General features: G+C 38.8%; 1 protein-coding gene across 4 annotated transcripts; it reads right to left on the reverse strand.

The window, feature by feature from the left end:
• Positions 1 to 9,764: 9,764 nt before the first annotated feature.
• On the reverse strand, positions 9,765 to 20,033 carry tmem154 (transmembrane protein 154). Of its 4 annotated transcripts, none has more exons than XM_028602551.1 (8): positions 19,817 to 20,032; positions 16,837 to 16,944; positions 14,504 to 14,626; positions 13,524 to 13,661; positions 13,048 to 13,102; positions 12,053 to 12,129; positions 11,282 to 11,324; positions 9,765 to 9,990 (listed from the first exon to the last, which is right to left on the reverse strand). In XM_028602551.1, exons 1-7 carry the CDS (start codon positions 19,920 to 19,922, stop codon positions 11,293 to 11,295), a joined length of 639 nt encoding a protein of 212 aa, XP_028458352.1. In that variant the 5' UTR covers positions 19,923 to 20,032; the 3' UTR covers positions 9,765 to 9,990; positions 11,282 to 11,292. The 4 variants fall into 4 exon arrangements, with proteins under 4 accessions (XP_028458352.1, XP_028458348.1, XP_028458337.1 ...); XM_028602547.1 differs by having other exon boundaries at positions 14,513 to 14,659; positions 19,817 to 20,029; XM_028602536.1 differs by having other exon boundaries at positions 14,504 to 14,659; positions 19,817 to 20,029.
• Between the last annotated feature and the right edge of the window lie 3,840 nt (positions 20,034 to 23,873).

Raw genomic sequence — 23,873 nt, forward strand, 5'->3', positions numbered from 1 at the left:
AAACAGTCAACACACATAACCTTTTACATGCGGTTGCAGTTTCCCTAACAATCCAAGAGTACATTTGTTTCATAATTGGGTTAACATTCAGAGGGTTATGTGGTTGCCTATAGGAAACCTCTTACCAGCCCAGCGCCACAAAATAAGTTTAACAAATAGAGTTATAAGCTATTATTTGTCTCACTGCAGCATGTAGGTAACAAATGTGCTTTGATTGTCAGCTAGGTGAGAAAGGGGAGAGAGAGGGGGAAGACATGCAGGAAATTGTCACAGGTCGGATTTGAACCCTGGACCTCTGCGTCGAGGTATAAACCTCTCAATATATGTGTGCCTGCTCTACCCACTGAGCCAACCCGGCCACGTGCTTTGATTGTTTTTAAATTATACAAAAGTTCAGTATAGGGCTGGGCGATAAAACGATAACGATATGTCTCGCGATAGACACGTAATCAATATCAATAGAAAATGCGGTCGATAAAATGTTCGATAACTTGTTTTTCTTCATCAGAAGAAACCAGAGATTGTGAAGCAAGTTTGGTTGCATGAACAAAGGCCCTCGCTCTCTGGTAACCTAGCAACGTAGGGAGTGACACTATAACAGCCAATCATGTAACAGTATCAAGTTTGGTTGCGCCACATCACTGTCTCGTGTTCTTCAATAACAGAACCGGCGTGGAGTGAGAAGTGGAAAGTGAGTGCCACAGCCAGCGAGGAAATTGTTGATAAAACAAAAGTCAGTATGGCAGTTTTTGGGGATTTTATAAGTCTGACCGTAGACAGACCAATGTCGTCAGACCGTCGTCCCTACCAACACTGGTACTACCACAAACTTGTTTTACCACCTTAGCCGCGCTCACACTTTGGAGCACAGCCGTATTCGCCATCAACGTCCAACAACATCTGCAGCTGCTACACCGCACAAGCAGCAGACCGCCATGGAGAGGTACTCTGCATCAGCGCCTTACTAAACGACACAAAGAAAAAACGGAGGCAGATATGTCTGTTCAGAAGCCAGGTTACCAACCTAGCACTAAACTTGCAGAAAATAGTTTCTCAGGTTTCTTATATTTAACATTTTGCACTATTTTATTACACTTTATGAAGCATTTCTTACTTATTCTTTAAGTTTGCACCTTAATGTTAAGAGATAATTGTTAAGTGTTCATTGTGATTTTAGACCTATGTTTACATTTTAATTATTTGAGTGTTTTCCATGGTTGTGTTGACATTCCTGCTTTATAACTGAGGGGATTATAATCAGAGGAATTAAGTTTAAAATAAAAATGTTTAAATTTAATATATATTTTTCTCCTGGTCATTTTAAATAGGTCATAAAAATCTATCAATAATTATCGATATCGACCGATATGAAACACTTATATCGTGATACAGTTTTCAGCTATATCGCCCAGCCCTAGTTCAGTATAGAGCTACCAAGACCAGTCATGTCTCCAGGAATCTATGCCACCTGAAACATTTCCCCTCTATTGACATCCTTAATAACCCATCTCACTCGTACCCCCCTTCATGTTTTGTCAATACGAGCTTCAAAGCCAGGAAATCTCACTGTCCATATGAGAATGGTTTTAGAAAGGCCCTGGGGTCAGTTACACAGCAACAGTCGGGAGTGTGGGAATGTGAAGCTTTCTGCAAACAAAGTCTAGGATACCCTCATCTCTCACTCTCCAAGGCCTTGCAGCAACAATCACAGCCAGAAAAATGGTATTTCATCACACTGATCTATGTGAACTGAAAATATGCCACTGTTGTCTCAATATTGTCAGCCTATTTTTGTACTTGCATTCTTTAATCCTCACTTCTTTATAGTGTGTGTCCCACACAACATCATACATTGACCTGAAGGGTTCAATACATGCTCATACACTTTCAAAAAGGGACACATAGTGGGCATTTGGACTCATTGTGGTCAATAAAAAGAACTGTAGCTGCCTGGTTTGTAGATAACAGTCTTTCCCATTCATAACACTAGGATGAAAAATTATCAGTTACTGGACCATGACCAGGCCAACAGTAATGAGAGTGTACATGCCATGAGAACACAACACAAGTGATACAAATATTAATCTTTGACAACCGATTGGTTTCCCAAGTTTACCCTAAATTCCCAGATTCTTTACACTACCACATAAATTCCTAAAGTTGTGGTCACTAAACAACCCTTCTGACGCACAACCTTGTTATGTAGGTTTAAATACATTACTGCTTTATCAAGCCAAAAGGTGAAACTGAACAGGATGAACTCCAGAAAACAACAAAAGCGGTTCTTCTCGGTTGGCTTTAAATCAAATAAACAGACTTATTTCTGGTGACTGTGACTAACATTTTGTCCTCAACAGATCTCTTCTTCAATCTCTTGGAAAGGAAATACATACATATATGGCACATTATTACAGACAAAGTTAGTCTATATTTATATTCATTTGATACCCAGCAATAACTATAACAACAAAGTAAGTTCTTTTTTTTTTAAGCATCTATTAAGGAAAAGCCTTGTTGGAGTAGTTGTAGATCAAATTTGACAAGTAAACAGTAAAGTATCTATGGAGTCTATTGACTGAGCGTTAGGCTCTGTGCATCACATGGATCTTGTGCAAAAAGAAAAGTTCCGTTGCAGTTGAACTTTGGCAATCTGTGTTATATAAAATGGTACTTCAATTTCTCGCCCCAATGATTTTGTGTCAAGACATGACTCTCATCTGACTTTGTCCTTGAGACACTGCCCCAAATACTAAAGACAACTGACAGAAAAAAGGCATCATGAATTACTTTTTCCTTTTCTTATCACAGCTTTGTAAAACTCTCCAATTCAAAAGTTAAAAGACTAATGTAAAGACAACAGTGCTTTCAACTCCTACTTGGAATATGTATTTTGTTTGTTATCATAGACAACACAGACGAATCAGTTGACTTTTTGTAGTCTAGCCAAATTAAAGTTTATTCCTTGATCTAGGACACTGGTTTTCAGGCTTGACTTCAGAGACAGATGCTTCTTATTCTAGCCATGTCATCAAGGACAGGCAGACCTGAGAGGTCAAGTGAAGGCAGTGAACTAGCAGGGAGGGTGGAGAAGCAGTAGTGTATTCTCCCGGAGAGGAAATAAGAGCCACTAGTCTACAACGTCTTTCTAAGTGACACAGTGCGGTAGGTTAAACCGGTGTTGGCTGTGACAATGTGTTTTATTTGACCTGACTTCACAACACTCCTCCTGACCTGGGTTTAACATGGGTTGGACACCACTTTAGTGAACTGTCTTTTCTATTAGGGAAGGAAATGTATTTCAATATTAGGGTTGTTAAAGTTAAACTTAACTAACTTGACCAGACTAGGAAAAACAGCACAAGCGAGAGACACCATATGCTTAAATAAGGGCGAAACTGGGTGTGAAGAGAAATTAAACTGAAACTTTATTTGGTGCTTATTGTATGTAATGTGATTCTGTGCAATCCTGATGTTTAGTAATAATGTATTATGAACAGTTCCAGAATTAAGTTTGTGTGAAAAAATGCCCACAGATTTCACTAACTCAACTTTAGACATGAAGGGATGGGATCAAATTCAGATCGATAGTGACACTCTAGCACTATCCCGGTTATGTGTGGCACATGTAAACATCAAATCTTGGTATCCGCAACCTTGATAAAACCTTATCCCTTTTTGGAAAAACCTAAATTGGCTACCTGGACGACTCCAATAATGTAGATCCTGCAGCACGAAAACACCTTATCCAAATTCCTCATTATTCTCTGTCACGTGTGCAGGTGCATCTTTGACTAAAGTTAGTCAAAACAAAAAATTATAATTATGTAATGATGGTCTACATGTTGGAACAAAGTAAAAGTCTGACTTGTGCATTGCAAAACCCGAGAAGTCCACTATGTTTTCCAAAATGTTAGCACCCCAAATCTCTAAACCAGAGGTTCTTCGTCTTTTTTCAGCCATGGAACCCATATGACAGAGAATATACTGGGAACCTCCTTAAGCCTACTACACACCGAGCCGATAATCGGCCGTCGGACAGTTTGGCGAGATTAGGAATTTGAGTCTGTTCGGTGTGTTCTGTGCCATCGTCCATCCGAGAGGCAGTCTGCCTTCATTTTGGACGATTTGACACATAAAAATCGGCGGGGCGGGCACTGGCAGCAGTCAGACTCAAATGACCCATCCGATTGGTAGAGTGCTAACCCAGAAACTGGGAGCGGAATGAGCGTGACTAGTCCCTCAAAATCTGACGAAAATCTTTTAAACCAACCTTTGACAATCTGAAATGAAGACAGATTCAGCAACTGCATGGCCTATTTCTCGCTTAAAATGTTTTCAAAAACACATTTCAGTGAACTACTTTAGTACAATATGAGATCGTAATCTGAACAAGGCGCCCGTCTTTGAATTTCCAGAGAAACCAGACCCACGTGACGCGTTCTTCCAATCAGCTGCCGGTTTTCATTTTTGGCCGACATTACAGATTAGCGCCGCCTGCTGTTATGGAGACATATTACCTCTCGTCGCTTTGGTGGGTTCCAAGACACTTTTTTGACCAACTCGGGGAGACTGATCAGCCCAACTGCCTTTCCTGCCGAGGGGTCGCTGTCTGGTCGGTGTGTCTGGGCCTTTATAATGTCCCATGGAATAATTTGAGGTAGCCTATTCTTACACTTCTATAGCCTTAGTTATGTGAAAGAACACAAGAGAAATATATTCGAAAAATATTAGACAAAAATCATAGATACATTTTTCATATCATGGTAAATTAAAATAATGCTAATTTTGAATGAATCTGAAAACTTCACAAACCCCTGGGGTGGCCCCCCGCCACCCCCTTGAGAATCCCTGGTCTAAACAACCTACAAACTGTTGTCTTTGTCCCGTGAATTTCTGTCAGCCGTGTGCCCCTGTGAACATCTGGATTTAGCTAACGTGTGAAGCACTAGTTAACTTCGCATGGGGTCGGTGAGCATTTGGCGAATAGACTATCAGAGAAAAATCCACCACTCAGCTCCTAAACTGCACCTACACCTTTATTTGGGACACTATGGCCAAGCTAAACGAAACTCACTTATCATGTTTATGCTCATCACATAGCTAATTAAAGTGTTGCATGCGGGTTGAACTCCACGCACTTTGCAGCTTCTGACTCAAGTTTGTGCAGCTTGTTTAAAAGGCAAAGTTTTAGTGACGGAGTTAGCCAATACAGGTACCAAACTCAATCTGTGAGTTTTGATTAATGGTGGAAACATTACGACACAACAAACGTTCAGCCACCGCAAGCTGAATCGGACACCTGTAACTTCTTTCAAATCACCAACAAGCTCCACATCAACAGAGGTGCGTTAAGATGGCTAGCGTTAGCAATGCTAACTCAGCTAGCGAACGAGCTATTCGTTAGATGGCTAATGCTAGGCCCACTTCCACTGGTCCATTACTACAATATTCCCCAGTTGTGATCTTGCACATTGGGATTTTTTAATTGTTTTACCTCAGAAACGTGGAGATGAAAAAAGACAGCAGGCCTCTCCGGTGATTCCTTCGGGTCGTAGATATCCTTTGGAGCTTGATGAAGCTAACACCACAGGCTCCGATGTTGGTTTCTTGGTTTCCCACCAGCAGCAAGTCAAGTGTTTGCACCTAGCGATAACCAACAGAAGCTAGCAGGTTAGCTAGAGGAGCTAACTAGCCTCTACAAGGCAATCTACAAGCCAAGTTCGTGTTACATTAGCTGGCTAGTAAAACACTGCTAACGTTAGCTGCTCTGTCGAATTGACGAGAGTATTGGTCGACCCTTTGACTCTGTTCTTTCACTGGGCGACATATGAAGGCGTGCGACCATTACAAGAGGGAGAACACATCCACTGAGAGCAAACAGCGTGTCAGTTGTGAGTGAGTTGCCGTTCACAGACTCTTCAACAACCGCGGTTTGTTCGTCTCCTGACTCTCCACCGACTGGAGAGAATGGCTGTCGCAACATGATGATGGCACGTTTTTGTTTGGTCTTGGGCGCTCGAATATGATGTAATAATATACTCCCTGGATGACGTCCAAATAGTATTAATATGTGGGTATATTTAAATATGATATAACTAATATAATAATAATAACAAGAACATTTTAATTATTTTAATTATTTACCTTTATTAATTTAATTATATTTTATTTATTTATTATAATGCTTATAATGTTGAAAATTGCATAGTCTATATTTTCTACATTCTCATAAAAATGTTCATTTTCACGAGAAGTAGGCTACAATAACATCAATATCAATAAAACATGGAATAAAAACATCAGTGATGGTAACATGTTAAGTCATAGTTTTTAAATGTCTTTCTCAAGCCTTATTGGCTATGCAATATTTATATGATGAAGAACAATTTTTATTCCAGGTATTATCTTCAATTAATTGATTCCAAAATAATTTCCAAGATGATTCAAAGTGATTTGGATGTGAAATGTATTTTAGATATGCTACTTATTGCATTTTAATCAATGTTATCTAGACGACTGATTTAAATTGGTTGTGGTTTAAATTATTAATGATATGTCTTTTTATTAAATAAGATGGACCATATGCAATTATAACTTTTTGAATTGCTAAAACAGTTGCAAATTATTCACAAATGGTTTTTTTCTGAAATTACACCCATATTTACTATTTTCCTGTAAGACTTCACATTTTCCTTCTTATTTTTTAATTAATTACGTAAAAACAAAAAGAGTATCTTCTAAATTAAATTAAAGATCTGCCTTTGTGTGTTTTATTCTTTACTATTATTGCCATTTTTAGTTCTATTCTATTTTAGTATACACCATTTAGGCTTTGATCATACCTTCCATTCACTTTTTAAAACATTCTTGTTATGATCAAATATAAATGTTAATATATTTTGATCAATGAAGGGGGAAAAACATGGGAGGGAAGAGACTCCAAATCCAAATTTGTATGGTGTGTCAGAAATCATGTAGAAAACCTAAACGTAGTTCTTTCCAGCATGTTGAGCCTCATTTATTCATAGGCAAAAATAAGCAAGTTAGTGTGAGTGCTACTACTGCTGCTGCTGCTGCTGCTACTGCTGTTGCTGCTCAATGCTCTGCTGTGCCAACCATGGTACGCTTTGGCTCATGGTCATTTTTATGCCCTGTATCTGGATCCTCCAGGGAGAGTCTGAAACCCTGAGATATCACTAAGCACCAAACATGTGGTCCTGAGGAGTGTGGAATTGAGAGTGGCATCTGGTCAATGGAAACTGAAAAGAAAACCTTTGAAACAAAGACCGACTGTAAATATCCTCACTAATCGTGTGCTTTTATGGAAATGGCTCCTGTAAGTGGACTCCTCACAAATATCGGAACTCTAGGACTGACTTTTTCACTGTGTTCTCGTTCAGGCTGTTTTGGTCGTTTTGTTGGTCACACAAAAAATTTAAATATACTGGATAATCCTCACTGTTGTATGTGTTTATGTCAGGGACGCAGCCAGGATTTTAGAAATACTGAGATTGAATACTAAAGAAATGGGAGCGAGAGCTGAACCCAGAGGGGAACGTAATTAATTGGGAGACAGTTTGGGACATTTCCCATTGTTCCAAGAACCCAAATCACTAGCAGATCCACTTCAACATATGCCATAGGACATATTGGACACCTCAGAAGAGATACGTCTCTAAAGCCATTCCTACTCCCTATTGCACATTCTGTCAACCTGAACAAACTGGAACTTTCCTGCACATGGTCTGGGAGTGTGAACAGGTGCATGAGTTCTGGAATAAAACAACATCAATAATATCTGATGTGATAGGATGTTGAATTCCTACTGACCAGATTGTTTTTTTACTTAATGACGACTCTAAACTACATCTGCTCGGGAGACAAAAGAAAGTTTGGCTAGCCAGCTCAACCGCGACCAAGAAAATTATAGCTCAGCGCTGCCCTTCCCTCCCCCCCACCCCACTCGCTTTGTATAAAACAGTGGTTGGTGTATTTTCTGGACATAGTTATGCTTGAGCTCTCTACAGCAAGGATAAGAGGAAGTGGAAAGTTTTACACACTTTAAATTGTTCATCATGACTCTACAAAGGACCAAACTTGAAACTATAGTGAAGTAAGTCTCCTATAATGACACAAACACACACTCTCTCACAAACACATTCCCTGGTGTACTCTGTGTTTTCCACTCAAAGATTGCCCAAGAATGACTGAATGTGATGATTGCGACAGACGAACGATGCTCTGTAACATCACAGCTCTTGAAGGCAAACAAACATGGCTGTGAAATGGAGCTGATAGAGTGTGACGGGCAGCAACAGTGCCTGCTGGGTAGACAGTGATTCAGTCCACACAAGGTAAATTTAGAGAGACGGGAAAATATGATGTTATGAATGTGTCCTGTAGGGGATTACATCACATTTCTGTTCACTGTGACACTGTGATCAAAATGATCAACATACCCGTCCTTATACAGTGTATACCACTAAAGCCTGGTGTGAGACGATGTACATATTGTTTGCCACATCATGTTTCGTAAGAAGAACTCCGGTTTTATTTGCATGTAAACCAGTTCAGCCAGAATCTGGCACAGTGTGAACAAAGCTGTTTGAAAGTCACTCTGCCTGTGCATTCAGTGAGAAAAAACCCTACACCTTCTGCTGTAGAGCATCTAAGGGTAGAAGTTTAGATTTACAGCGTTTGTACTTTCTTAATAAAGGGACAATTATTTGGTACTAACACTAATCCCCCCCCATTAATGTTTGTACCAAAGGTCTTAGCAGTCCATCCAACACCTGTCAAGACATTTGACTCAAACCACAAATGTCAACCTCATGGCAATGCTGCAGGAAAAGGCAGAGGATCACCAAAGTCAGCCGGATTCATCATCTGGGAACGATGAATGTCTGTACAAAATGTCACGCAATCCATTCAATAATTGTTGAGATATTTCAAAAACAAAGTGGTGGACTGGCCGACATTTCCATCCCTAAAGCCACACCACCATCATGATTTCATCCAGAGATTTTATCTATTGAAATTTTATTCAAAGCTGAAACATTTACAAAAGGCATTCCTTGAAAATAATATCTTTGGTATATCGTATTCTCATATTTACAGTGCAACATTCTGCAAAAAACTGACTGACACGTTTAGAAAGCACTCACATTTAGATCAGTGTCGTGACTGCTTAGATTCAACACGTTTGAGCCAAACCTGGAAACAAAACATCTGAACAGCATCTGTAAACATCAAGTATTCAGTCAGAGAGTTATTATCTACTGTATGGTGACATGGAAATGTTAATTAGTAGCAGCTTTTAGAAAGCTGTTTCTGCAACGGGTATTTATCATAAGACTCGGGTAAATCGGGTGCAACTGATTTCACACACAGAATAAAAACACTTTCTCTAAAAGTCCTAACCAGCTCTGCACAGGCATGAAAAGGAGTGGCCTTCTCTGTCATGCATGCCTGCAATCTTCAACAGGATATTTCACCATTCAAACCTGCAGCTGGAGGGAGTGACACAGTGTAATACAACAAAGAGGCTTTGAGCTGAAGAGAAGTAACTACGAGCAGTCATATCTGTGAGGGTTGGAGAAGAGCATCAGCCTAATGCGCTTAAAGTTGACCGCATATACTCTTTAACAGTGTGACTCTGCAGAAAAAATGGAATGGTTGGTAGCTACAGCACAATGTTATCTGGGTTTAACAGGAATACTCTTCACTCTGAATGATTAATTGCGATAGAACATACTGTGCTTTTACCTGGATTGTAACCCATAACTGCTTAACAGTTCAAAGCATGACAGAAACAATACATGTCTTGAAAGAGTTGGGATGTTGTTTCACGGCAGCCTAATTAGTTCCTGTTGCTGGATTATTGTAGAAAGGTCAGAACGTCCAAAGGGACATCAATGCATCGTTGACGGTGTGTCCTTGCGTGCCGGGAGAGCATCCATTGTTGCAGAAATCATGGGAGAGAGAGGTGAACTGTCAGAGTCAGAGAGACAGAGGTCATTTCTCTATAATCAAGCCATGAGTGGTGATGGAGTTCACAGTTCATAATCCATTTTATTTAGTCCTCACATATGGTGTTAGAGTTTTGTAGTGCAGTGCTGTTTTGTTCATTCTCTTAAATATGGTTTGGAAATGTTTTTCTAAATACCTTTAACAAACCATGTTTCTTTTGAGAGTAGGTTTAATATGGTTCAGCTCCTTCCTCTGCAACGTAATTGGCTGGTTTCAAAACTTGAACTTTGAGGCAGCTTCAACAACATTTTACATGCTTCCTTTCTTTCTTTAATTTGTTCCACTATTGTGCCTAACTTACTGTGGAATTTCACAGGTCTGACAAACATGGCAGAGCTGCTGCAGTGTGCAACCACAGCAGCTGTACCACATTTACTTTTGTTTGGAGATCTCTTGTGTAACACTATGTGTACAGAGTGCCTCCACACTGAATGAAAGTTTTATCTAACCCTTGCACAGCTTTAGAAATAAAATCCTGGGAAAAAGCCGTGTGTAAATGATGTTGGTCAACAGTTTGCGAAGTGGACCTTGTCCTTGCCTATCCAGCCCTTCCAGTGAGGAGACTATCCCAGGGTTAAGTTGCGCCACACTTCCATGCATGCCTGGTGTAATCACTAGCAGGTGTTAGGAGTGATTGTGTTTTCAAAGAGTAACATGTGTAATGACGGAAGGGTCACAGTTTATCAGTCGTAGCTATACTGAAACCAGCTGGTGCATCACAACAAACACGGGCTGGCAGGAAAAGGCTAACTGTTCTATAGCCCAAGTCAACTTTTGATCTGTGCTGTGTTAGCATTATTGTGTAGATAGATATTTACATTATTGTTTTGAGTGTATTCATAAGAAGATAGTTCATTCGAAGTAGGTTATGTTCACACCTGCAGGAATGGTGCTTAATAAATAATTGCTCATGTTGTGACACACCGCTAGTGGCTGTTACACAGTGACTGAAGGTTTTGTCATCAACATTACCAAATGAACTCTCAAGGTTCACAGAAGAGCAGGAGAGAAAATATTAACAAAGAGTAAAGCTAACGTATACTCATGCACTCTATCTTGTGCATTTATATTTGTTTGTATATCTAAAAAACAACATTTTAGAGTTGAGTCAGTAAAGACTTCACACATTTCCAGGCATATTATGGCTAAAAGTGATATGTTTTTGATCATGAGGGATGAGTGACACGAAACTGAATAAAATCTGTGTTCATGAACAGACAAACGTTTAATAAGTGTAGCTTAGCATGCTCACCACAAATAGATTCATGCGAGTTTAGAGTCCTCTGCAGGTTTACCTAGAACAAACAAACACATGAGATTACTCATATACTCACTAAACCATCAATCTAAGCAATATACAGTGTTTGCAAAAATGACTAATAAACTGACACAAGACAAGTTTTAACAATTAGAGCAACAGGGACCTCTGCTGGATAAACTCCCCCAACTAATCTTACTACTATTGTGAAATATGCATGTACTATAAATATAAGTACCATAAGTAAAAGCGCTCATTATGCAGAAAGGCCCATTTCAGAATAATCTATATTATATTATTGTGTTATAATTATTGATGCATTAATGTATACATCACTTTAATGTGGCACTGTTAGCTAGTAAAGGTGGAGCTAATTTCAATTGCTTTACATACAGCTGGTAGCTCATGAATTTACCCCTGGAGGATCAGTTAAGTCTTATCTTAATCTATAATAATAGATCATAATTTATTTGTTGAGTATATTTTGTGTTATTAATCTGAATAAGTAGTATTCTGTAAATGTAATAGAGTAAAAAGTGCAATATTTGCCTCTGAATTGTACTAGAGTAGAAGTAACATAAAAAGGGAAATACTCAGGTAAAGTACAAGTACTTCAAAATTATACCTAAGTACAGAACTTGAGTAAATGTACTAAGTTACATTCCACCACTGAAGAAAATAAAACACATTTATTTTTTATTTTTTTTAAAGAAGGTATATAGGTATATGTTTTTATGTGCAGTTCTATTTAAAAAATATACCTACCATCCTTTTTCATCCATTGGCCCAACTCTTCCATTTCTAGCTCCAGCACAGAGGGCACATCTTCTTCAAACATGGGCCTGGAAGATACAAAGTGTTCCGAAAATCAAATAAGACACAAAAAGCAGGTCAGCAAACTAACTTGTTTCTGACACCAGCAGTTGGTATCGGTTGAACTTTCTGGTGCTAGTAGCAAACACTACTGACAGAGTTCCGTGACAGTTACAGTTTAGTTGGCATTGTTACATCCGCTCAGCAATTTTGTCAGATCTGTGACCAAGCAAATATAAACAGACATCTTTTATCTACTCCCCAGATTCCCTTGTTTGATCATTATTTGTAGATACCATTTTAAGTAAATCTGTTTTTTGTGAGTGTTGATTAGTTATTTGTTAGTTACTGAAGTTAGTTTTTCTGCAATCAGTTACCTAGCCGTTAGTTGCCTGAGGCTAATATGTTGCTAAAACAACACTGTTAGGATAACTGTTCATGTGTTTTACTCTTTTTACTTTTACTTTTGTGGACTATATGGAGGCATACATGTTCACTATATTATTCATTGATCTCATTAAATATATTGTGTTTTGTCCAATACTCTTTTCACAGCTTCATAATTGCTTCCAGTAAAGACTTCAAAGGACACCTCCTGTTGATATAGACATTATTAGATTAGATATTAAATAGATATTGTGTTCTAAGTAGCAATGAAGAAAGATATGTAACTACAAGATGACTTGTGTTACCTCTATGTTACTTTAAAATAACTCTTGCGCTCGTATGCACATGGAACCCAAACCTCTTTTGCGCATATAGGTCATGTTTTTCAAACATACATAAATACATACATAAACTCAATAACACACTGAGAGTAATCACTTCCTAAGCATTTGATATTAAGTTACTGACAATCTCTTTCAAATTCAGCATTTTACACGGTGGACAACAGTCCTTCAAATTAGCAGCTATAGTAACAAAAAAGTTAACTTCTCAATACTTACATTGGCACCTTCTCTATACTTGACCCATCCAAATATGGATCCTCTTTTCCCAGCTCTATGAGAAGAGAACATGGTTCAGTGCTCTTTATTATGACAAAATGGCAAATCACATTACAGTATTTGAACACTATATATTAAACTTAAAAGATCGCTAAATAAGTTATTTAGTAGTTATATTAATAAACACTGGTACGTAGCTGAGGTATTTTTTAACAATGTCAACCGTCAGACCCTTAACCCTCATGGTATCCAGCCATACAGAGAATTTGAGTATTAATTGTCACTTTCATTGGTAAACTTCATGACACCAGCACAACATTTGACGTTGACGAAATTCACCCCCATTGAAAATATCTGCAAATAAAACTTAAACCATCTGCATTGGCCACCAGTGGTAAGTGGGAAAAGAAAATATTTTTTTCTTGTGATTTGGGTGAATTGGCCATTTAAAGTGTTTCCTCCTGTGATGGACATACCTTGATCTCTCACTTTTTGGTTACACCTGCGATGGATGAAAATTCCACAAACTATCATGCTGATGATTACGACCACCAGAACCACAGGGATCAGGATGATGATGGGACTCAAACCATTGTCCCCCTCATTTGTTGTTTCTGAAGATCATGCAGGAGAAGGCAACAGTCAGTCTTTGGATTGGTTACTTATGTAATAATAATAATAATAATAATAATAGTTATAAGAAGAAGAAGAAGAAGAAGAAGAAGAAGAAGAAGAAGAAGAAGAAGAAGAAGAAGAAGAAGAAGAAGAAGAAGAAGAAGAAAATTTAATTTTTTAATAAATGTGTCCTGCTGCCTTTTTTTTTAATTGAATGATTAATATGAGTAGTAAATTTTTTGTATGTGGCGCAGTATCTCAGTCCATGGTGACTTGGCTTGGAAGCAAGGCACTGAACCCCAAAACTGCCCCAGGGGTGCCATAGTATGCATGAGCCCTCTGAAATGCATGTGTGTAGTGTGTGTAAGGAGGGATATGTGAAGAGATACATTTTGACTGCCCTATGTAAAATTGCCTTGTGTTAACTGACAAATTGAGCATTTTAACATGAATTATCTTTACATTTACAGTAATCTTAGACAGAAACCTGCACTGTGCTGGTATATTAGGTCCGACATACCAACAACAGGGAGGGAGCGGCTCTGTCCTGAGCCATCTTCTATGGTATTTTCAATTGGAAACAACAGTAGAATGATACTTCTGAAACATGTCAATGAGTAGCCTACTAACTCACTTTTTTTTCCTTCTCTGATATGGCGCCAAGAGGTGGAATGACATTTAATTAGGATATACATTGCTGAAAGCTGAACAGTGAATCATGAAATACCCTTCCTAAGGGTAGATTGGGGTTTTTCCGCAAAAACAGCTCTGCTGATGCAGACATACACAACTCCTGTCAAATTAAATAAATACAACAGTAATTATTATCAATATACCTGACCTTTTTCACTATTACTGTGTAGGTCTGTTGTGTTGATGGGGGTCGGCAGCTCTCCGTGTCCGCTTTCGTTCAGGAGTATATTTGAGCCTTCACTGTCCTCTTCTGTAGGGGAGGGGTCCAGTGCTGAAGAGACATTAGAAACAGTTGGGAGTGTTTCTACAAACAGAGAGAAAGAGAGAGAGGCACATCATCATGATGACAGCATTGAGTAATGAGTAACTGTCATGAGTTTTATGTGACTTATCAATTATGCACGGCCAAGAGTATATGGACACATGAGCGTTATGTGATTGTAGAACGTCTCATTCCACTCTAAAAAAAAAAAAAGTTTACAACAAGTCATAACTTGTAGAAAACCTTTCCAGTCAAGGCAAGACCAGGTACAGTAGGTTCAAATGTACCACAGAAAGTGAACCTCAACAACATGGTTTGACCAGAATGAAGAGCCAATAGCATCTTTCAGTGAAACAGAAGTAAAAGGAAGCCACCACCATTCAGCCCACTGACTATAGTACATTTGACTTGTGATACCCCCCCACAAAGCCAAAAAAGAGCTTTATATTCTACAATTAAAAATGCTCTCATGGTGGGTATTTGACATGTTTAGAGGTGATATGCTTAAATGAGACAACTTTTAGGCCAACAAAAAAAGAAATAAATGACCCTTGGGGCCCGGTGTTAGTGCTTATAAGATACATTACATTGTTTTGTTTTTGTTCATTTAATAAAAGCACATCAGTGTCATTGCCATGTTGAAACAGGAAATAACTTTACTCAAACTGTTGCCACAAAATTGTAAGCACATTGTCAAAAATATCATTGTAGGCTGTAGCATCCTCACCTATAAAATTAAAAACCAATATGGCCTGTGTTCTCACAACTGGTCTACAGATGTAGTTTCCCAGAGTTCAAAAAAACATTTATTTATTTTTTAAAGCTTTTAAATATGCTGCCGTTTCTTCCTGGAACAATGTACAAAAGTATTTGAAATGATCAGGTCTGGGCATCCTGTTGGCCTTATGTTTAAAAGGCATACCATTTTTTTTTCTTCTCTGCACTGCATTCAGCAAAAACAGCACTGTGTAGAATAAAAGCTGTTGTGTTGTGCGCACCGGGATATATATATATATATATATATATATATATATATATATATATATATATATATATATATATATATATATTATATTTGAACCTCTATTTAACCAGGAAAGTCATTAGAAACAAATTCTTATTTGCAAAAATGCAAAGCCTCTTGAGGGAGGGGGGTAGGGGCTAAAAGAGAAATGTCAAAAGTTAAAAAGACAGCAGCACACATCCAAACATTTACCACACATCCACTACTTACACACAATCATAACAAGCATTACATGTAACAACAAACATTAAATAAATGACATACAGTCTAGCACACAAGCATCGGGCAATACAACAACTGAACAAGAGTAGCATACACAAACAGTTAGACCAACAGGCAAAGCAGCAGCAGCAAGATAACAAAAATATGCATGGGACAGCAGTAAGCAGCACACAGATAAAGGTTAGGGAATATAAGTGGGTCAGGGAACAGCTGCATGTATAATTCAATTTAATTTTATTTATAGTATCAAATCATAACAAGAGTTATCTCAAGACACGTTACAGATAGAATAGGTCTAGACCACACTCCATAATTTACAAAGCCACAACAATTCCAGTAATTCCCCCAAGAGCAAGCATTAGCAGTGGCTGTTGCGACAATGGCGAGGAGAAACTCCCTATTAGGAAGAAACCTCGGACAGACCCAGCCTCTTGGTAGGCGGTGTCTGACGGTGCCGGTTGGGGTTATGATGAACAGTGGCGTAATAGTCACATATAAGCGACAATTAAGAGTTCTGACTTGGAGATAAAATTCTCCAACTTTAGTGTCTTTTGCAATTTATTCCAGGCTTTGGCTGCATCAGACCGGAATGACCAGACAGACCGAAACTGGTATTTGTTTAGGGAACATTTTTCAATAGAAAAACGGGTGTTGCAGGCTATGCATTTTGCATCAAGTGACACAAGTGAGGGGGGGGTGGGGGGGCAGGAGGGTTTTGTAGATAAGAATAACCCAATGAATATTATGCCGGGTGTGTAAAGATGGCCAGTTGATAGAAGAATAAAGAGTGCAGTGGTGTGTTTTGAAAGGGGCATTTGTTGCAAACCGCATAGCAAAATGATAGAAAACATTGAGGTTCTGGAGTGCTCCCTTGAATGTTGACCTATAAAATCACCACAGTCTAACATGGGAAGAATGGTCATTTGAACAAGAGTTAGTTAAATGTCATCAGAGGGTATACGTGTAGACCTACTTTGTGCCCGTGGGGTCCGCAGCTGTCCATGTTCGCTTCCGTTCTGGAGTATATTTGGGTCTTTATTGTCCAGTGCTGAAGTGGCATTAGAAACAGTTGGGAGTGTTTCTACAGAGAGAGAGACACATCATCATGACAACAGCATTGAGTAATAAGTCATTCTCATGAGTTTTGTGTGGAATGTCCATTATACATGGCCAAAAGTATGTTGACACATGAGCATTTTGTGATTCTTCAATGTCTTATTCCAAAACCATGGGCATTACAGTAATATGCTGCTAGAATGACTTCCACTCCTCTAAAAAAAAGTTTACAACAAGTTCTAACTTGTAGAAAACCTTTCCACTCATTTTGCACAGGCAAGACCAGGTAGGTTCAAATGTACCACAGAAAGTGAACCACAACAAAATGTCTTCCCCAGAATGAAGAGCCAATGAAACAGAAGTAAAAGGAACCAATGCCCCCCTAACACCCACCATTCAGCCCACTGACTATAGCACATTCGACCTGTGACACCCCCCACAAAGCCAAAAGAGAGCAAAGAGTTTATATTCTACAATTAAAAATGTTCTCATGGTGGGTATTTGACATCTTTATAGTCAATATGGTTAAATGAGACGACTTTCAGGCCAACAAAAAAATAAATAAATGACGCTTGGGGCCAGGTGTCTGTGCTTATATAGTCTCGCTTTGCCAGTCCCTCTTCGACACACTGCAGAGGAGGGTCTGGCTAGTCCACATAGCATTCCGGGATGGGAGAAAAACGTGCTCTGGTTTATTGGCATTTCTTTAAACCAATCACAATTGCCATGGGCGGTGCTAAGCTCTGCACGTAAGCGCTGCAAAATAGCCTCGGGAAAGAAACTTGTTTTGGTGGAATGTGTACGTTCAAAAGGTTTTAGTCGTGCAAGAGAAAACTCAGATTGGACGGATAGTCTAGCTAGCTGTCTGGGTTTACCCTGCAGAGATCTGAGGAGCAGTCCTCTTTAATTCACCGGAGTTTAAAATGCCAACACAAAGAAAGCAGAAGGAAACGAACATCGGCAAAAAGACATGCATCCGGCGGAATTTCCTGCGGCACTGGAGCAATTCCGGAGTAGAATGTTGAGGATATAGACTAGTGCTTATATGATACCTTACTTTTTTTTTTTTCTTTCACTTAACAAAAGTACATCAGTGTTATAAAGGTCCTTTGCGTTTTCACGGACCATTGTCAAAGATATGATTGTATGCTGTAGCATCCTCATTACCTGTAAAACCAATATGGCCTATTTTTTTTTCAAAGCTTTTAAATATGCTGCTGCTTCATCCTGGAACAATTTTAAAAAAGTACTTGAAATGATCAGGGCTGGGCATCCTGTTGGCCTTATGGTTAAAATGCATACCATATAACTGCTTGCACAGTTTGATTCCAGCTAAGGACCTTTGTTGCATGGCATACACCTCTCTCTCTCTCTCTAGCGCCATGTTTCCTGTTTATCTCCACACTATCAACTATTGCATTGAACAGAGGCAGAAAAAACTGGTGAATTTAAGTCAGTTTCAAAGTAGTCTGACTCAACGGATGTACATTGCTGGGATAAAGCTTGACATTATGCTGTCTCCACTATCAGGGCTTTAGAGGGTTGTGATTGGTTTAAAGAAATACAAACAAGCCAGAGCGTTTTTTTCCCCTATCCGAGAATAGATAGGCAGTGTGTAGCTAGACCATACTCCATCGCGGACACAGCACTGTGGTGATATGGCTGGCAATGCGAGACTAGTTTTAAAGGATCTGGACAAAAGTAGTCTTGTGTTAATGTGAATCTGAATTTATTGTTATTTTTTGACAGTTTTGAAATCTCATACCAGTTTATCATCATATACTGTAACTGGATATTATTCAGTTTAACAGCATGTGCCATTTGTCTTGGCCTGTTCTTTGTATTGTATTTTAATGTTGTAACAATGTTTTTATACCCTCTGGACCAAGTGTCTCTTAAAAATATTTTAATTACATTGACATTTCGACTTGGTTAGATAAAAATAGCAATTTTTTCTTTTTTTTTTAAAGGGGAACTAAGCCCAAACCGGGAAAACAGCCCCACAGTGTTCACATACTTTAGGCCACATAGTGTATTATTATTTCTATAATTGATTTTTGTTATTCACGTCTCTACTGAGATCAACGTATCACCATCACCTTCTGGCTCTGGCTCACCTGCCTTCTCTTCTTGTGTCTCAGCTTCTGTATCTGCCCCATCACCATTTATATTAAGAGTGAAACCCACACGTGTAGGAAGACAGCCTAGTTTCAGCTTGGTTTCTGAAACATCTGAATAACTGTGACAGGCAGATCATACAGGAACTTAAGACTTCCGTGTGCATGATTTCAAGCAGTTGCTACAAAAATCAGAACTGTTGCAAAATGCACCTACTGCACAACAAGGAGTAGGTGGAGATATTCAACATGTTGAGCAATTTGTTCCTGTCATGTTGTAAAAGATTCCACTTTGTCAGAAAAAGATCCTCTTGCTCAAGAACATTTACTAGAATTTAAACAAAAGAGGAATGCCAATTACCCATTTTTAAAATATTGAGACTATGGTGTATTTTGTATACATTTAAAAAGGTTTCTCAGGCTCATCTTGGCTTTAAGAAACACTAGACACAGACACTAGTTTAATTTGAAATACAGAAGGGACTACGTTTCTACACATGGCCTAGTTTTGACAAACGTGGATTGAAGTGAAACTTTAAATTAAACCTTTCCTACTTTGTGTCCTCAAGCCTTGCTTTTTTTAATTTATCTGCTCTATCTAGTGTTTTTAAATTCGTTATAAAAAAAAATTCACAGTATGAATAATAAACACTCCTTTCAGTCAAGAAGTTCACACTCACAGTCACAAAGTCAGAAAAGTAGCACAAAGGAGAAAGCAAGGAGGAGACAGGAAAGTGGAATCGAGTCCAGAGAGTAACGAAACTAATCTTCCAGTCCTACCTGTCCCTGTCAGAGTGGTCAGCAGCAACGGCAGCAGCAGCAGCAGCAGCAGCAGAGGGGTCTTCACCCGGGGCCCTCTCATGTTACCAGTCCCAGAAGCAAACATAGTGCCATTGTGGTCCCACTTCCTTCTCTACTGTCACATCACCGCACTTCCTGATCTGACTTTACATGTTGAATTGAAGGAAAAGAAAAAAAAAGAAAAAAAGGCACACACACACACACACACACACACACACAAACACACCCTCAGACTCACTCAGATAACTCACTCGGATGTGATGCAATCCACTCTGTGCTTGTCGCCACAAGTTTGACGGCTCTTCAGCTGCAGTTACAATCACATTCCTGCTGGGTAAGTATGCAGCCCTACAGAGCTAGGGGAAAGCTGAACAAACTTTAAGGAAGGACAAAAAAAAAAAGAGAGATCAGTGAGGTCCAGCTGGTCGGGTATCTCCTGAGAGAATTGTGAACGTGTGGAGCTGCTCCTTAATAGAACTGAGGCTGTACATTTTCTACATATTTGTTTGTTGACCTGTTTCTTGATACAAGCTCAAGTCATCATGAGTCTCTCTTTGAGGTAAAATACTGGTCATGAACTTTGAAAAGACTACAATCTTTTCTTTATCTAACAGCAATAACATGGTGGCAGCAGGTTTCAATATGACGGCTGGTTAAATGGTTTCTATCAACTGTGACTATTATCAGTACTTCACAAATGGCATTAAAACACAATGTATGCTACTACCCCTGAAGACTGTCAGTTCTCCCAGGCCTAAAGACAATTAGGCAATATTTCGTGATTCTTACATGAGAAAAATCAGGCTAAAGGTTAAGTGACTCCGGACACTACATGCTCTGTAAGAACAAAAATGACTTGCTGTTAAAATAATAACTTTAATTTCAATATGATACAGTATGGGCATAAATCTAAAACCGAATTAACAGTCTAAAGCCAGGTTTGAGCTAGACACTAACTACAACATGCCAACAGGCTTAAAATGAAAATGCTAACATGTTGATGTTTAGTAGGTATCATTTTTACCATGTTCATCATCTCTTTATTGTGTTAGTATGCTAACAAAACACAAAGTAGAGCTGAGGCTGATGGTCATTGGTTTTGCAGGAATTTGGACATAAACCAAAGTAGCAGACGGATTAAAATTATGACTATGACTATGATGATACTAAATCACCAAAGTTATTACAAATCATTCAAAGAGTGACATAAATGTCTGTACCAAATTTCATGGCAATCCATCCAACAGTTGTCAAGACACTAAAAGATAAAAAATGTCAACATCACGGTGACGCTAGAGGAAAAGTCATTAGTCATTGTTATTACCTTATTTGTAATAATACACTTCTAGTAAATTATGTTAAACCATTAATACGTGCACATGGGATTCTTGTTTTCTAATAAGATATCAGGTCTGCAGTTAGAAATGGTAATAGGTTACTAATAAAAGGCATTCAATCATTAATATGCAGTTGTAAATGTTGATAAGTTGTTAATAAATGGATTATTACTCTAGAACTGAATGGTGAAACAGTTCAACCACTCACTGTCAGTGGGCTTTTTCACAACCTGGTAGCCCAATTGTGTGACTTTGGTGTTTTAAAGGGTTAGTTCCGACTCACCAAAGTCACACAATAACACAAACAAACTAACTGATTGAGGCAGCGGTAGACCAGCAACCTCTGTGTTCTGAGAGGTAAAATGACTGTTTTTGTCAAAGGCGTCTGGTGGCTTTAAAGAGAGCAGAAATGGAGAGAACAGCTTCAGTTCCCTGTTGGAAAGGGCTTTCTGACGGCAAGTTAAAGCGGTGAAAATATTCTAAATATAGCATATGTAAACCGGTAATGATTTTTTTAGGTGCTCCTTTTTTTACGTGGCTAAAATACTTTTTGCTGTGTGGCTTGTCTACATCTGAACTATCCCTTTAATACATTAATTTCAACCTATAACCTCTTTATAAAGGGTGCCTTATTAGAAAATGGCATCAAAATAATTTATATTTCTGAGGTTCAACGTTCATTCTTGACCAGCAGTTAACAAAACAAGGTATATTATATATATCTGAAACTTTCAAGCATATACTGTATATTTCCTTGGCTAGGTGGAATAACGTCATAGTACCTTATCACACATATTCTTTTCTTAGGATTCATATACTCAACCTGTTACATAAACTTTTAAATACACAGTTATAAACACTACTTAGACTAAATAAACAACATAAACCTTTAAGAAAGAGAAACAGAGTATACAATTTCTTGCATGTTCATTGCATGACATCAAAACTAAAACACTTTTAAAACCTTTGCCTCTGGAAAAACTAGAACTGAAGTTTGTTTTTCTGAAGAATCTCTGCGTTATTATTTTCATCTGTGACAAAGGAGTGCCGTTGCACCCTCAAAACATTTACTTAATTAACTGAGTCACATAATCTGTTAAAGGTGTAGTCTCGCATTGCCAGACCTTCCTCCACAGCGCTGCGAAGGAAGGTCTGGGTAGTGCACACAGCATTCCAGGATGGGAGAAAAACTTGCTCTGGTTTAATGGCATTTCTTTAAACCAGTCACAATCAACTTGGGTGGCACTAAGCGCCGGGGGGAGCAAGGGTGCCTCTGCATAATAAGCCTCTTTCCGACCAAGTAGTTACAGGAACGTAGTTATAGGAATGGTCCACTTCTTTCTACTAACTACTCTCGCCCAAAACTGGTTTTCCCATTTGCATTCTCACTGGCCAAGTGCCCATAGGAACTGACCTTTTGTTATTATAACACAGCCATCTAACCACCACTATGCGGAAAAGGGAAAAGACCCTGCCCTGAAGTAGGAGTTGAAAGAGTTACAGGAACTGCGGTCAGAGGAACTTAATAATCCCCAAATTGGTCTAGTCGGAACACGAGAAAAAAAGGGTTCTAGGAACGTTATGTTCCAGGAACTGCAAAAATACCTGCGGTCGCAAAACGGCTATAGCCTCGGGAAGGAATTTGTTTTGGTGGAACATACAAAAGTTGTTTTAGTCGTGCAACAGAAAACTCGACAGATAGCCTAGCTAGCTGTCTGGATTTACCCTACAGAGATCTGAGGAGCAGTTAACCTTAGAACTTATAAATTGGGTGGAGTTTATATATATATATATATATATATATATATATATATAATATATAATACCAACACAAAGAAAGCGGAAGGTGACGGACATTTCGGAATTTCCGGAGGCACCTGAACAATCCCGAAAATTAAACGTCGTCGATATAATGTTTAAATCAAGGGGGTAAGCTTCGCTTCTGAACGCGAACCTCCGATGGCGCCATTTTGTTGCTACAAAGCGATCACCTCTTGTTAGCATTACACTGACCGCCATTTTTTTTTAACGTCACTTGACTGCGAATAACTTTACATCTGAAGCTTTTAAAGATTCTATTTGTCCATTGTTTATTTATAAAGAAACACGACAATGTATAAAAGGCTCCATTACCTTGTACCTCACGTTATGGCTCCGTAGCAGACGTTTTTGTAAAAATAAGCTAACGATTGTGTCATAACCAAGTTACCTACTGTCGCACAGTAGAGGAATTACCGTATAGTACAGGAGAAGCTCACAGGCAGTTTGGACTTCCATTAGCTGTTTAGGTTTAATTACTAATGTTAACTAGCATGTTAGTGATCAGTAATTAGCCTGTGCTTATGTTATCTCCTTACATACACCTACACTCTCCGTCTCTGTAAGATTGGAAATGATTGAGATTTCTCTTGGCACAGCTACCAGAAGACTTACAACTTTCAGACACCTTGCTCACGTCACATTAACGTTGTCTCTGTCAGTTGGAGGCTGCGGAGTAAAGCAAGAGATCACCGGAAAAGTGCTTCTAATAGCCTTCACTGGTCTCCGTCCAGAGCAACGGGGTCTATTGGTCCATTGTATATATGTCAATGGTTTAAATGGAATGGCCCCAGGCGAGGTGTCTAAACTCATTACACAGAGAAATGATGGTTGGACCATGACAAGAGGAGTAGTGCAGAACAACTTTTGGTCAATCCTCC

This window comes from Perca flavescens, chromosome 2 (genome assembly GCF_004354835.1).
Source record: "Perca flavescens isolate YP-PL-M2 chromosome 2, PFLA_1.0, whole genome shotgun sequence".
Taxonomy (NCBI): domain Eukaryota; kingdom Metazoa; phylum Chordata; class Actinopteri; order Perciformes; family Percidae; genus Perca; species Perca flavescens.

Bases quoted from the DNA above. Each gene is read 5' to 3' on its own strand.
- tmem154 (XM_028602536.1), bottom strand. From the start codon at position 19,922: ATGTTTGCTTCTGGGACTGGTAACATGAGAGGGCCCCGGGTGAAGACC. The intron at 12,130-13,047 runs GTAAGTATTGAG...TGTATCTTCCAG, and splicing joins AGTATAGAGAAGGTGCCAAT to GCCCATGTTTGAAGAAGATG. The intron at 11,325-12,052 runs GTAGGTATATTT...TGTTTGTTCTAG, and splicing joins CCAATGGATGAAAAAGGATG to GTAAACCTGCAGAGGACTCT.